Source organism: Corella eumyota, chromosome 1 (assembly GCF_963082875.1).
Source record: "Corella eumyota chromosome 1, kaCorEumy4.1, whole genome shotgun sequence".
NCBI classification, from domain to species: domain Eukaryota; kingdom Metazoa; phylum Chordata; class Ascidiacea; order Phlebobranchia; family Corellidae; genus Corella; species Corella eumyota.
In genome coordinates, this window is record NC_137490.1 from 19,293,850 (window position 1) to 19,310,813 (window position 16,964).

The window sequence follows — 16,964 nt, forward strand, 5'->3', positions numbered from 1 at the left end:
ATGAAATGTTTTTCGGATTCTTTAATTTGTGTTGTCGCGTAAAAAACTGTTTACATTTTTTTTTTAAAAAACGGCTGATAAGTTAAATTTCCTTTAAAATATAAAAGTAAAATTACTCCTGTAAACGACAAGAACTCTGTTTTGTGGAATCGAAAAACTGCAAAAAACCCGCAGCGTGATATTGTTGTAAGAACACTTGCTACACCACCATGAAGTTGTGGGTTCAATCCCCACTGAACTTATGCTGTAGCGCCCTTGAGTAAGACGCTATAAACGGTATGAACTCCTGCTGAGCCAGCACTTAATCAACGGTATAATTATCGGCCAAATATAATCTATAATATCCCAAACTACCACAGGCAACTCGAGACTGGGTCGGAGTAACTGAAGTTACTCTATATTTAAGTCGCGCATTCGACTTTCCCACATCGAGGATAAAGATATATACAAAAAAATAAAAAAAACTTACATAAAGTAAGAAAAATATAACCCATAAAAAACCAACACTACAAAATAATTAAAAAATTGTTTTTCGGATTCTTTAATTTGTGTTGTCGCGTAAAAAACTGTTTACATTTTTTTTTTTGAAAAACGGCTGATAAGTAAAATTTATTTTAAAATATAAAAGTAAAACTACTCCTGTAAACGACGAGAATTCTGTTTTGTGGAATCGAAAAACTGCAACAATAACAGTTTTCAAAAACGCTGTGGTTTGATAAAACTAACTACCACAAAAAGGCGCGGTGGTAGAACAAGAACAACTAGATTTATTTGATAAATAAAATATGGTTCGAAATTGTTTGATTCTTTTTTATAAATATAATTTATTTAGTAGGTTTATTAATTAAATTATAAATTTAAATATGAATTTTTTTATATTTAAACCTAATTTTAACAAGCGAACACGCACTCATTGATATTGTAATATGAAAGTAAACTAAATTTAAATGCAAAATACCAATCTTAATTTTTTAGTAATCAAACAAGTATTAAAATATAATAATAACAAAACAATTAAAACAAAAATTTTACACATTTTTTACTTATATTTTAACATTTTACTTAAATTTTCAACCAATATTTTTTACTTTAATGGACAGCGAAAAGGACGATTTTTGACGGCGACCAGAACGCTATTAAATTATTCAAGCGTTAAACTCACACTGATTCATTATTTTATAAAAAAACAAAAATAATGATTAAACGATATTTAGTTAGAGTTAAATCTTCATTTTAAATAGCAACATACAAAATAATAATACCAACAACATATTGAAATTTCAGCAAATTTAATCTTTAAATTTTAATAATAAAATATATTAATTAGTAATTAGTGATAATTAAATGTCGTTAATAGGAGGTTTGCGATTCGTTGGGATAATAACAAACATACTAAAAATTTAGAACTTTTAGTTTTAAAGAACAAAAGTTATCGTCTTTCAAAATTTGTCAAATAAGAATAAAAACAATAATAATAATAACTAGATTTATTTGATAAATAAAATATGGTTCGAAATTGTTTGATTCTTTTTTATAAATATAATTTATTTAGTAGGTTTATTAATTAAATTATAAATTTAAATATGAACTTTTTTATATTTAAACCTAATTTTAACAAGCGAACACGCACTCATTGATATTGTAATATAAAAGTAAACTAAATTTAAAAGCAAAATACCGATCTTAATTTTTTAGTAATCAAACAAGTATTAAAATAAATAATAACAAAACAGTTAAAAAAAAAAATTTTTACACATTTTTGACTTATACTTTAACATTTTACTTAAATTTTCAACGAATATTTTTTACTTTAATAGACAGCGAAAAGGACGATTTTTGACGGCGACCAGAACGCTATTAAATTATTCAAGCGTTAAACTCACACTGATTCGTTATTTTATAAAAAAACTAAAATAATGATTAAACGATATTTAGCTAGAGTTAAATCTTCATTTTAAATAGCAACATACAAAATAATAATACCAACAACATATTAAAATTTCAGAAAATTTAATCTTTTAATTTTAATAATAAAATATATTAATTAGTAATTAGTGACATTTAAATGTCGTAAATAGGAGGTTTGCGATTCGTTGGGATAATAACAAACATACTAAAAATATAGAACTTTTAGTTTTAAAGAACAAAAGTTATCGTCTTTCAAAATTCGTCAAATAAGAATAAAAACAATAATAATAAATATAATGACAATAACAATATGTTTCGAAATCTAAGATTTCGAACCATAATAATAATAATAACTAGATTTATTTGATAAATAAAATATGGTTCGAAATTGTTTGATTCTTTTTAATGAATATAATTTATTTAGTAGGTTTATTAATTAAATTATAAATTTAAATATGAACTTTTTTATATTTAAACCTAATTTTAACAAACGAACACGCACTCATTGATATTGTAATATAAAAGTAAACTAAATTTAAAAGCAAAATACCGATCTTAATTTTTAGTAATCAAACAAGTATTAAAATATAATAATAACAAGACAATTGAAACAAAAATTTTACACATTTTTTACTTATATTTTAACATTTTACTTAAATTTTCAACCAATATTTTTTACTTTAATGGACAGCGAAAAGGACGATTTTTGACGGCGACCAGAACGCTATTAAATTATTCAAGCGTTAAACTCACACTGATTCATTATTTTATAAAAAAACAAAAATAATGATTAAACGATATTTAGCTAGAGTTAAATCTTCATTTTAAATAGCAACATACAAAATAATAATACCAACAACATATTTAAATTTCAGCAAATTTATTCTTTAAATTTTAATAATAAAATATATTAATTAGTAATTAGTGATAATTAAATGTCGTTAATAGGAGGTTTGCGATTCGTTGGGATAATAACAAACATACTAAAAATTTAGAACTTTTAGTTTTAAAGAACAAAAGTTATCGTCTTTCAAAATTCGTCAAATAAGAATAAAAACAATAATAACTAGATTTATTTGATAAATAAAATATGGTTCGAAATTGTTTGATTCTTTTTTATAAATATAATTGATTTAATAGGTTTATTAATTAAATTGTAAATTTAAATATGAACTTTTTTATATTTAAACCTAATTTTAACAAGCGAACACGCACTCATTGATATTGTGATATAAAAGTAAACTAAATTTAAAAGCAAAATGCCGATCTAAATTTTTTAGTAATCAAACAAGTATTAAAATATAATAATAACAAAACAATTAAAACAAAAATTTTACACATTTTTTACTTATATTTTAACATTTTACTTAAATTTTAAACCAATATTTTTTACTTTAATGGACAGCGAAAAGGACGATTTTTGACGGCGACCAGAACGCTATTAAATTATTCAAGCGTTAAACTCACACTGATTCGTTATTTTATAAAAAAACTAAAATAATGATTAAACGATATTTAGCTAGAGTTAAATCTTCATTTTAAATAGCAACATACAAAATAATAATACCAGCAACATATTAAAATTTCAGAAAATTTAATCTTTTAATTTTAATAATAAAATATATTAATTAGTAATTAGTGATAATTAAAAGTTGTAAATAGGAGGTTTGCGATTCGTTGGGATAATAACAAACATACTAAAAATTTAGAACTTTTAGTTTTAAAGAACAAAAGTTATTCGATTTCAAAATTCGGATTAGTAAGAATAAAAATAAAAATAATAATAAATATACGGACAATAACAATATGTTTCGAAATCTAAGATTTCGAACCATAATAAATATAATGACAATAACAATATGTTTCGAAATCGAAGATTTCGAACCATAACTAGGGTAACTGAATTAACCTTATGAAAAGACCGTGTTTGGTGAAATTAAACGGATCAAATGGATCAAATATTAAATGAATATCACATAGATCAAATAAATATAAACGGTGTTTAAATTAAACGAAAAAGTAAATTAAACTCTTTCGAAATAGGCAAAATTTGTTTGAACGACAATTAAGATTAATCTTATTTCCGTCGTTAGATAAATTAGTTTTCTTGATTCTAATGCTTATCATTTATTTGAGCTGACAATCTAAAAAAACAAACAAATTTCGTCTATGCTTGTTTATGAAAATTATTTAGTATATGTCACTAAAATGTTTTTAAAAATTGGAAATTTTTGAAAATATAAAACAATTAAAAAAAAATGAACTGAAGATAATATAAAAATAAATTACAAAAATTATAAATTTTATTGTGGTTTCTGTATTATTTTTTTTTTTTTTAATATTTAAAAAAATTCTACTTAAAAGTTTTAACTGCTACATTTATTTTAACTTCGGTAGATTTGCTATTTTATGCAATATGCAGTCTAATGCAAAGCAAACGTCATTATTGGCACTTATTTTGTGAACTTGACATTGGCTGTTGCTTACTGTCAATTAACAGGTTTCGTAAACGCAAACCTTTAGTCTAAGCAACGGCAATTGTAATTAAGATGTACGTAAATTTTGCAAAACGGCAAGAAAATTTCATTTAATGGTATCTATCATATTTTGTAGACAACCTAATTTAATTTACGAGTCGTATTTTTGCATGTTGCAACTTACGTAATATTACTTTTAATTGTGTATGAAATACATCCTTTCAAAACAAACAGAACATTGACTTACAATTGCCAAAACATTACGGCCACTATTAGCAATCCTTCTAATTGGTTCTTATTTACACATCGGTTAAAACGGCGAAACGTTTTATTCGCACTGATAGTGTAAATACGAGTGGATGTTTGTCGTGCGAATTAGCTTGGTTAAATAAGTAAACAACGGTGGCGACAACCTTTCTCTTTTTAAACTGAAGCTATATAAGACCGCAACCACATCATTTGTTAGTTATTTAAACCTAGAAAATAAGCAATATTGCTCATTTAAACAGTAGACCAGATTAAAAAACGATGTTATTAATTTAATGTAATACATTTAAATTTATAGATAAATATGCTAATATAGGTTTAAATATGTTTAGTAGTATTAGTAGTTCAAACAAAGCTAAAGCAAGTTAGGCTTTTTACAGGCGTTTAAAGGGGAGTTTAATTAATATGGTTAGAATAAATTTAGCATAATTATGGCTAGTTTTATTGTATTTTGATTCATTTTTTTAGAAGTAATATTTTTTAATAAAAATGACACCTTTTGAACAAAAAATGAACTTGTCGTCTCATCATAATTCTTATTTAAATATTCTTTCGAAAACCGAAGAAATGTTCGACAATTTTCGAAGAGGTTCTTGTCCGGTTTTAAATGAAGATAATTTTGATTCAAATGATTGTCTGTCAACTAAAAAGTAAGTATTTTGTTAATTTTGTATTTAAGTATTTCAATAATTTTAATTTGGTTATTTTTGTTAATTCTTTTTAAATTTTTTCGCAGAAGCTTTTTGAAAAAAATCTCGAAAAATTGTCAGAAATTGTGCAAAAATGACGATATTAATATTTTAGTAATCGGAGACAAAAACGTTGGCAAGTCAGGTAAGAAAAAAATATTTAAAAAAAAACGGTAAAAATAAACTACTTCGTTTTCGAAAAATAATTATTATTGTACACACAAAATTAATTGTCAGTTCTATTGTAAACCGCAATATTCATTTAATAAGAACAGGTGATTTTAATGTGCCTGCATAAGCGCAGCTGCCTATGTTATTAATAATGAGCAAGTTTAAACCCATGGGGCTTTAGTTAACTCATGCGCTTGCGTGTAATTAGCCTATTGTGTTTTTAGGCAATCGAAAAAGCAAAACGGATTAAAATATATGTTGTTTTTGACACATTTAAAACAATCTCAATTTAAGTTTTCTTTTTTCGTATTTGTTAAAATTTTTACGAATTAAGGTAACTCGAACAAACGAGTTATCTAAAATATCCCAAGTAGTTAAAATTAAATTTCCACCTCCCATGGCGAGCAATAAAATGTCGTGTCATTTGGACCATAGCAGTTTATTTACTCAGCTATATCATACAGATAAGCGAATTCCAATGGAGTTTGATGTAAATCGCGAAATAGACTTTGTGTGTGAGATATTTTAATATTTACACAATATTGTAAACAAGGCCAATTTACCAGAACTTCACAGTAGTAGGTAGCACGGGCGCATGTAGTTAAACTTTAAATAATTTGCATTTCTACCAACGCATAAGTAGCGATATGACCTGTCTGGGAATTCTATTTCTCTGTATTTAAATTTACGACCTCAGTTAAAGTGCACAAGTTTTTAAAAATAAAAGCATAGACTTGACTTACTCAAACAAAGGCTGTTTACTAATTTGTCTGATATATTAGCACTTCGGGTTGCGTACACTAAAATTACAAATCAGGCGCCTGTATTAATTATTTACTGATTTACTAAAACAAGACAGTAAATATTAGCCTTTCCTATAATCGGCAACTAAATACGTCAAGGCAGTATAAATTTATTTTTGGGTGTTACAATTTATGGAAGTAATAAATTTTCTTACAAGTTTAATTTTTTTCGACAACTTGTAAACAATACGTTTTATTTAAAATTTAAAATTATAAATTGTTAAAAAGTTAGCCTGTTACTGAATTTAAAGTAATTCTTCCTGTTTTTATTTTTTAGCTTTAACTGTTCGCTTCTTAACTCGACGTTTCATTGGAGATTATATGACGGGGGAAGATCAAACTTATGTTCATTCTTGCAACAATAATAAAGTCGTCTTTCTTGACACCAGTGCAGAAGATGAGGTAAGCCCACTTTTAAAATGCGTCATATTTAAAAGTTCTTACTATTATTTTTTGTAAGTGTTTACTTAATAACTTTCTTTGAATCTTAAATTCAATATTTGAAATTTCACAAATTTAATTTATTCAATTTTCAATTATTTAGGAAATTTTACCTTTTGGCCAACAAATGTTGCGTTTTGATTGGTGTGACGCAATAATTGTTGTCTATGACGTAGGCAGCATCTCATCGTTTCAATACGCGAAAGATGCTATCAACCACGTGACTAAATATTCACTGCAAAGTGAAATCAAAGAAAAACCGATTTTATTAATTGGAAACAAAACCGATGTCATTGTAAGTATTTTGATTTCTATGTGACTTGATGACGTCACTATTTTAAAACAATTTATTAAAAAAACTTTTTTAATTGGTGCAAGATTTTAATTTTTTATTTTTTTATAGAATCGCCGCAGTGTTTCTCTTAAAGATGCCCAAAGTGAAGTTTCAGGGTTTCCAAAATCTTTGCAATTCTGTGAATTGTCGGCAGCTGAAGATTACGACTTAATTTCCAAGAATTTTAACGATTTAATCATCTCGACAAAAAACCTAAAACGTTCACAACTTTTGTCTAAATTGAAATTTCGAAATGTAGTAATATCAATATTTGCAGCGTCACAGTTAAGAAAAAAAACAAAAACAACGTTAAAGAGAGAAAAAAGCATATAAAAAATAAATTTTTTAATTTTTTACTGATTTATTTTTCCATCTTGCATCTTTTTGCATGTATTTTTACTTTTCTAACTATTGAACTTTTTCTGCATGACCAAATCTTGGTTAAAAATTCCATTTTTTCCCTTTTTTACTGTGTTTGTTCCATTCTTTAACACTGTGTTTAAGTTACTTTTTGATTGTTACTTTTTATTTAAAAATTATAAAATACAAATATAAAAATTGATTTGTTTAGTTAGTGTTATACATAGATAAGAAAAGGGTTTTATTTAAAAAAAATAAAGAAAATTCAGCATTAAAATTTAAAAAACATTTAAGCTTATGCTTTTTATATAATTTTATGTGATTGCTATAATATGACCAAATATTATTTTATTGAATAACTTTCAACCAAAAACTGTTTGCTTAAAACGTCATCTTATCGACAACATTTTTAATAATTCTCTTTTACCCTTCCTTGAAAAATCTCCCTTTTTTTTGGTATATATATTTATCCTCGATGTGGGAAAGTCGAATGCGCGACTTAAACATAGAGTAACATTAGTTACTCCGACCCAGTCTCGAGTTGCCTGTGGCAGTTTGGGATATTATAAATTATAATTGCCAGATAATTATATTGCTAATTAAGTGCTGGCTCAGCAGGAGTTCATACCGTTTATAGCGCCTTACCTAAGGGCGCTACAGCATGATATCAGTGGGGATTGAACCCACGACCTCATGTGTGGTGTAGCAAGTGTTCTTACCACTACACCACTCTGCCGGTTTTTAATTTTTGAGAAAAAGTGTTGACCTTAATTTTATAAAATGTCGTTTTATTGAATTTTAGGAGTTTTTTTAAAGTTAGAAATAACTTAAGTCATGTTAGTTTTTGAATTGGAATAATACGAATGAGTTTACTTTTCTTTAGTAAGGTACAAGTGGGATTACTTTATTACCACGAAATTTGGTTTCCAGTAAAAATCGTTTTGATTAAAACAATATAACAGGGCAATATAAACTTTTAATACATTTAAATTTTAATCATTTTTTAAAAAAAATAATCGTAAGTTTTGATGTTTTACCTATATTGTTTTTCCCGCAATCGGATTGACGTAATATTTCCTAAAAATCGAAGACCCACTCCTTTTAAAATTCTCTTTTAATTGGCAAAACAACATTCTTTTAACACTGTACTAATATTTGTTAATTTAAAACTACCAAAAGCTCACGTGCTCACCTTTTCGTACTAACAACCATAAAGAGTTTTATGCATATATTTACTTAAGTTATGTTTGCACAGTTATTACATGGTAATTGGTTGGCGTTTACTAAAAACTGGTTACCAAAAGTTTATTTTTTATGAATGACTAAGACTAAAAATATTTAAGTCACAAGTTCCTAAAATTTTAAAATAAGTTCTAAATTTTAAAAGTAATTAGTCAAATCATTATTACAAAATAATAAAAAACTTAGACTTTTATTTTATGCGACGGTGCGGTATAGTGGTCAAAACACTTGGCTTTACAACATGAGCTCCTGGGTTTGATCCCTACTGATCACATGCTGTAGTCCACTTTAGTAAGTTGTTATAAACGGTATGAACCGCTGCTGAGCTAATACTTATTTAGCAGTTTAATGATTGGACAATTATAATCTGTATATTTTCAAATTGCAAAAGTCAACTCGAAACTTGGTCAGGGTAACTAATGTTACATTATTTTTGAGTTGTGAAGTCAACGTTACCACATCAAGGATAAACAAATAAGAAAATAAGCAACAAAAAATAAAACAGTAGTGGTTAGCTTCTTTATAGTGGTCACATTTTGTCACGACTTTAACTCAAGTTTTGGGCAGCAAAATTTGTTGTTTACTTTCGTTTTATTGTTTGGTTTTGAGGCTGCATTTTAAATACATGTAACTAGTATTAGTTTTCGTACATATTTACTTTATTATGCACAAAAAAAAATCTAAAAATACTATTGTTTGAGTTTGTATATTCTTAAGCTAAGTTATCAATTTTGTAATACATTTTAAATTTTTTTTTAGTTTTTTTTTTAAATTAGTAATTTTGTTAAAAAATGGATACTGCAGATTGTAATTCAAATACGGGAATAAAAGAAATCACAAAATTAAAGTAAGTAGTTTTGTTTTATTTGAATTATTTTATGTTGAAAATAGAACTAAAGCTACATTTTATAAATTTTTTTTTATAATGAAAATGTTATTTATCATTATTAGTTGTGTGATTGTTGTAATTTCAGCTTAACCTTTTTTTGTACATAATTTATCCTAGATGTGGAAAGGTTAAATGTGCAAATTAAACATAGAATGTGTAACCTAAACATAGAGTAACAACATAGTACCTTGACCCAGTCTCGAGTTGCCTGTGGCAGTTTTGGATATTATAGATTATAATTGCCTGATAAATATGCTGCTGATTAAATGCTGGCTCAGCAGTAATTTATACTGTTTATAGCGCCTTACTTAAGCGTGCTTCAGCATAAGAAAAGTAGGGATTGAACCTACAGCCCCATGTGGTGTAGCAAATGTTTTTACCACTAAACCACGCTGCTGAAACTTTAAAATTAGCCAATAACTTAAAATAGGCCTATTTTTTTATTAAAGTAAATATATACTTTCTTTAAATGGGTAAAAAGTTAACTAGTTTTTATAATCTTTTTTTATTTTTAGTTGGTATCATGGTGCAATAACAAGACATATTGCTGAGGCTCTGTTAATGGCAAATGGGATTGAGGGATCATATTTATTGAGAGATGGAACTGAGGGTGGAACTTTTTCCATTTCTGTGAGGTGGGACCGAGTTTATTTTTATTTTTTGAATTTATAAATTTAATGAATTTATTTTTGCTAAAATAAATTAAAGTTGTAATTTTGTAAACCTAATTTAATATCTTTATGCTTGTTATAAAAGTTATATATATATATAAAATGTCATTTGTAAAATATATATAGCCTATATGCAGCATGTTTAAATTTTTTTTTACAGAGGCAGGGACTCGGTTAAACACTTCAAGATTGGCAAGGAAGGAAACGTTTTCAAATTTGGAATAACAGAGTTTGATAGTTTAAGCTCACTTATCACCCATTTTGCTAATCAACCTTTACTCGGTGGTAATTCAGGTAAAAAAATTTTTTTTTTTTGTATATATATATACCTTTACGTGGAAAAGTCGAATGCGCGACTTAAACATAGAGTAACGTCAGTTACTCCGACCCAGTCTCGAGTTGCCTGTGGCAGTTTGGGATATTATAGATTATAATTGCCCGGTAATTATTCTGCTGATTAAGTGCTGGCTCAGCAGGAGTTTGTACCGTTTATAGCGCATTACTCAAGACCGCTACAGCATGAGATCAGTGGGAAGTGAACCCACGACCTCATGTGGGATGTAGCAAGTGTTCTTACCACTACACCACGCTTAGTTCAACAATATGTTGTATTAGATGTTGATATTATGTTACTCTTTATGATATATTTCATTTTAGTTCAGATATTTTCTATTAGTATAATTTGGTATAACTTGTTATATCTATCCATGTTAAATATCATGTATGCTACTCTATTTTGACATTTCATGTAAATTTAGTTTAAATATTAGTTTTCTACACTACATAACTTTATATCTTTTATTTACCCAAGCCTTATATAAATACTAAAATCCTTGAAATATTAAGAACATTTAAAAAAATATTTATATTTATTAATTTTTTGTAAATATACAATTTGTATCAAGTTTTAGTAATTTTTTATTTTATTTTTTTAGTTTACTAATTTCAAAACAAAAAACATTTTTTTCAGGTACTCTTGTTTTGTTGAAATATCCGTACCCAAAGACTGTTGAAGAACCAGAAAATTATGAAGATATAGTTTTACAATCTACAGTAAGAAGTGGGGGTACAGAAGCTGATTTGCAATATGAGACCAAGGCCAACTCGGTAAGTGTTTTGAAAGGCCAATTATACTTTACAGAATACAAACATTTTTTGGGTTAATATCGTAGTGCAAAAAGGGTTGACTTTGCTGTCTTAGAATGCGATAAGGCGAAAATATGTTTATGTTAAGCAATATATATATATATACAGAAAATGGCCTGATTTTATTTTTGTTTAATTCCAATATATTATCACAAAAACCTAAACTATGGATTGTACTTAGTTTAATGATGTCTACAATATGTTTTGTCTATTTGATAGGTTGTTTCCAATAAAAAGTAAATAATATAAAAACAAAACTTATTAGGTTATGTAAAAACAATACAGCTAAACATATTTGTTTTGTATCTTGTGGTTTTAAAGGAGTATAATATAATGTGTTGGCTGGGCAACCAAACTTTACATGAAAACTAATTGTCATTTCACATTCTTGGCACTATAGTTGATTGCTACATTACATCATTTGTTATTACAGATGGCTGTATACTACTTTTTTAAATCATGATTTGTCATGTCTGTTTTAAAAAAAAATTAGAATTCTAAAAATGTTTATTTCTGTGAAATGTTGTTTATTTTTTCCTAATGCTTTTTACTTTATTTTTATTTCTGCCAATGTTTAGTATTTTTTAGACCTCGCAAAGTGAAATGAAATTAATTTTTAGAAATTTTTACTGCAATTTTGCTATACTTCGTTACCAGCTAAATAAATTCAACAATATTTTTAACAATAGGTCTATACATAACCATGTAACTGTATCAAAAATTCAATTTTTAAATAAAAAAAAATTAAAATGTAATTTTACCAATATATCAATAATTTTGCTATAAATATGAACAGTATAATTAAACTAAGAATATTATTTAAATTTAGTTGGCATCAAAAGAGGGATTTCTTACAAAGCAGGGGTGGTACAGAAAGAATTGGAAAACAAGATGGTTTGTTTTGGCGAAGAATGAACTCAGTTATTATGCAGATAGAAAGGTCAATTATTAGTTTTTATTGATTTTTAAACTTTTTCTTGGTATAGGGAAATTTTATGAAAATTACACATAATGTTATATTGTTTTATTCATATTTTATATATTTAAAATACCCGCCGAATGTTATTCTTTAAATTAATAATAACAGGACTTAAGATTTTAGATAATGATTTAATTTTGGTAACATTAACAAAGTGTTGCCTGAGGACAAACAGTATTGTGTTTGTTAAATTTGTTTTTGTTTAGAAGGTTAAATAAGGTATAATCTGTATTGTAAGTTTAACTACAGGTATTTTACAATGGTTTTTGTCCATTTATGTATCTTAGTAAGTTTATATAATTTGTCAAAAATTGCCTTTTTTTGAATTTTTTTAATAAAATAAAATATTTTAACTTTAATGTTTAGAAAGAGAAACCGATCAAGACTCTGAATCTTCTGGATTGCCAGGGATGCGGATTCAGCTCCAAAGAGGAAACGAACGGAAAAAACTTTTCGTTTAAACTTGAATTCCCGGATCGAACTTGGTTGTTTTACGCAAACACTGAAGAGGAGCAAAAAGAATGGATGGAAATGATAAAGTGGAAACTTGTAAGTTTTTTTAAATTTTTATTTTTAAATTTGTATAGACAATATGTATATTTTTTAAAATTATTAGCAACGTTTAAAAACAGTAAACTTTTAAATATTTTTAATGTTGTTTAATTTTTTTTTAAATTTGCGTTACTAACTATCTTAGTTTTTTAAACAGTTTTTTTGTTTTTGCCATATTTGATACTGTCCCTATCTTAGGTTTTACTTTTAGTATAATAAGCATTTAAATATTTTAAAATTCATTTTGGTGCAGTTGGCCTACTCGTAATGCTTAGCCAAGCAAGAATAATGTTTAAATTACTGTTAAGTCATGCAATTTAATACTATAATGTCTTTAATTCAACTGGACAAAAGTCTTGCTATAATAACATAAATTTAAGTTCGGTACCTTATAAATTAAGTTTATAAAAGTTATTGGGAAAAGTTAAAACTTTAATTTTTAATTTAGGGCCAGATTCGAAAATCTTCGTTACGAGATTCAATTTAAAAAAATTAAAAACTTAGTTTTACTAACTAATTACCCAACCATTTGCGAAGTGCAATTGTCACTTGTGTTTATATAAAAACTGCTGACAAGTGATATATAATTTAAAGTTTAATAGCAACATTAAACAGGGCTTCGGTAATATGTTTTAATTTGTTTGCAACATATTGTTTATTTTAAAATTTTGTATGTTTACCATGAAATTAAATCGAATAATAAACATATAAAAATATTTTTTGACCTTTTAGAAATCCCTTTTAAAGTTAATACAAAAAATAATCAAAATTTTAGTGTAATTACCTAGTTTTTTATTTTTGTTCATATTTTTATGCTTATTGGGCTATTTTTTTGTTTTAGTTGCTATAGACTGTACTATTAAACTTCTTAATTAAAAATATTGCTTGTTAAGCCTAATCACTAGCTTGTATGAGTAATTTTAAAAGCATTGTTAGTTGTTTTTATTTTATTTTTTATATTTTGTCAACTGTATTTTAATTTGCCAACTACCAAATTTCTGTCATATTAAATTAGCACTTTTTGTAATTTAAAATATTCAAGTGAAAGTTGTTTTTTTACTGTATAATTAGAACACTATTTTTTTTATTTTTAGTTACTTTAAAGGAATTACACTATACCAGTATAAATTACCCATTTTTTTGTTTGATAATTGAGCCTTATTACATATTTGTATGTTTTTAAAATATTGTTATCTTACCGTTGTTTTCTTTTTTCACCATAAACAAATTTGAATATAAAATATTTTTATTCCTAATTATATATAAATATGCAGACATATACAACTATACCATACAATTGGAAAAAGGTACACATATAATATAAAGAGTGTAATTTTGTTTTGTTGGTATTACATATTTGTTTCAGTGTCGTTTTAAATGTATAGGTTTTATTGATTGCAATTTTATCAAACGAAAATATTTTTGCAATTTTTAATATTTTTTGTTTTACTTTAAATACAATACTGACTTTACTTATTAGTATTTAATATAAATTTAATTTAGAGAATGGGGATAATTTGTATAGAATTTAAGATAAAAAAATATGGGTTAAATATAAGTTTACGTTATCGGCCAGTATTTGAAAAGTTACTGAAGGAGTTTTCTCATCTCCACGTGCCGTAGAGAATTTAAAATTTACATCTAAAATAATCAAATATAAGTATAAGTCTATTCACGTCTTTACTATAGGCCCTTTGGCAACATGAACATGCTGACAGGCTTTAACGTATTTTCCTCCCTATTTTAGTAAGTATATTAAATCCTTTTAAATATAACTTGTTTATTGAATTGGCAGTTTATATTGGACTACTTTTTTCTCGTGGAAACGTAAACTAGTTTTTCTGATATTGACTCATATTTTTAAACTATTTATTTTCGCTTTAAATTGAGTGCAAATGTTCGTTTTAAAAAACAGATTTTTGTTCTGCTGAGCGAACGCCACCCAATAAAAATGGATTTAGACTTAATGTAAATTCAATGTTTCGGGTTCGATCCGCACCAACGTCACACTATTCGCCCTTGAGCCCGGTGTTTATGGATAGCTCAAAACACGTCATAACAGCACACCCTTCCCCAATAAAAAATATAAAACCTATCACCTTAAGGTGATATGGAAAAAAAATTCAATGTTTATTTTTGGAAGAATAGCCAAAGTTTTATATCCTTTTACCCGACTAACAACAAAGACAATTGTTATTTAATAAATTTGCTACGCTTCATATTTGGCTTTTTTTACCAGAGATATTTATAATACTAAAAAGTATGACACTTCTGTAAATATAAGGTTCTGGCTGCCAACCTTTTTTAATTTTTTTTACAAAATTGGTTTTAAAGGCCTTCAAAATCAAACTTTGGTTTCTAAATAATACAAAATGATCGATTTAAAATATAACTTATAAAAGCGTCCTGTGTTTTTATTACTACAAAAAAACTAAAGAAATTACAAAAAATAAACTTAGCCGAAACCTACATGCAGTTTTGTTATAAAGATAATTCTTTTAGATGGATTATCATAATTGATAATATAGTATACGTACATTAATACTTCGCAAAACGATAAATTTATACAAAATGAAGATAGCCAGTTACAATTTGTTAAAAAGTTTCCAATTTGCATTTTTTTAGCCGTTAGTGGGCAGTATTGTGCAAGCATATAATCTTTTTTAAGCCTAACATTTTATTGTATAAAGGTTAACAAAAAAATTTGAATGTTTTGTAAAAGTTTTAGTTTTGCAAATGCTATACGCTTAAAATAATTATTTAAAAAAAAAGTACAACTTTAATTTATAAAAATATGTTATTTAATACTTTGGGTTGTATGTTGTTTTAATTACTAGGCAATTGCTTTGTTTTTTATTTACAAAAATGTAAGTGTATTTGCTATAATAGGCATTTAAACACGGGCTAAAATCTAGTCGTAAAACCTTTTGCGCAATTCAAAAACCATATATTATTATAAACATGTACAGTTGGTTTTGTACAGTGTTGTAATACGCAACCAAGCGTTTTAAATAGAAATCAGAAATATTTTAACCCGACTTCGAGATTCGATCTCAAATTTGAGTCTCGTTTCGGGACTTCCCCGTTCGCTCTAAACGTGAAGCAAATCATGGGTCTGTTTATCGCAGTCGTTTACCTTCGATTTTCGAAACGGTTTTAACGTAAGATATACACACAGAGACGCTGTTGTTTATTTACGTATGATGCCCGCATATCTGATATGTGTTGAGATCGACTTTTAAGATTCCGGTATGGGACAAAAAGTCAAAATCTTAAAAGTCGTGATTTTAATTTTTTTATCATTGCAACTTGCAAAAAAATGAGCATTCTAAAATAATGTTAATCCATTTTTTTACTTAACTCAAGTTCTTAGTGTCAAAACACAACTGTTTTAAAGTGTTTAATCTACTTAATTGTTAAAATTTGGCCGTTTTTTTGTTCTTTTGTTAGAGGTTTATTTTATCACATGTTAAAATCAAAATTTTTTCCAATTAAAATTCTAAGTTTTAACCTTGAAACGACATTTTTAGCAAAACTTTGTGCGGTCCGAGTTATGTAAACTGTTTAAACGATGACGTCATTGCATTTTTAACCTTACGTGATCCCCAATCTGTTTGTTGTTAATAAACCTCATTATTACGTCATTAATGACTCACAGTCACGTGGTTGTATCAATTAAGGCAGAATATTTGCTCAAGTTTTGCTAATTTTTATTTACAAAAAAATTCAGATTTTTGGATTAAAATGGCTCAGATAAAAAAAAAATAAGTTATGTATATAAATACAATAAGAAATTAATATTATTTTCTCTTAAATGCTTAACATGCAGATTAAAATTACAAATATAACTGAAGACATAAATAACAGTTTGTGTAATCCTATTTAAAACACACTGAGTGTAGTGCTTATTAAGTGGGCCCACAAATATTTGTTACAAATGTTGAACTTGAAACACTAACACGTGGTTTAATATGTAAGAGTCATGCAGGTGCTTATACTTTAATGTTTATAAGCAGCTTACATTTTCAAAGGTTT

The 16,964-nt window shown here is 26.4% G+C and overlaps 2 protein-coding genes across 2 annotated transcripts; both read left to right on the plus strand.

Annotated features, from left to right (window-relative positions):
• The first annotated feature begins 5,141 nt into the window (after positions 1 to 5,141).
• On the plus strand, positions 5,142 to 7,423 carry LOC145741699 (ras-related and estrogen-regulated growth inhibitor-like protein). Its single transcript, XM_082559338.1, has 5 exons — positions 5,142 to 5,302; positions 5,389 to 5,486; positions 6,593 to 6,717; positions 6,860 to 7,051; positions 7,160 to 7,423. The coding sequence occupies exons 1-5, from the start codon at positions 5,142 to 5,144 to the stop codon at positions 7,421 to 7,423; spliced, it is 840 nt and encodes a 279-aa protein (XP_082415464.1).
• Positions 7,424 to 9,434: 2,011 nt separating this feature from the next.
• On the plus strand, positions 9,435 to 14,284 carry LOC145753962 (dual adapter for phosphotyrosine and 3-phosphotyrosine and 3-phosphoinositide-like). The gene is made up of 7 exons (XM_082570519.1): positions 9,435 to 9,539; positions 10,097 to 10,216; positions 10,413 to 10,546; positions 11,223 to 11,359; positions 12,228 to 12,338; positions 12,744 to 12,926; positions 13,378 to 14,284. Exons 1-7 carry the CDS (start codon positions 9,484 to 9,486, stop codon positions 13,414 to 13,416), a joined length of 780 nt encoding a protein of 259 aa, XP_082426645.1. The 5' UTR covers positions 9,435 to 9,483; the 3' UTR covers positions 13,417 to 14,284.
• The last annotated feature ends 2,680 nt before the right edge of the window (positions 14,285 to 16,964 follow it).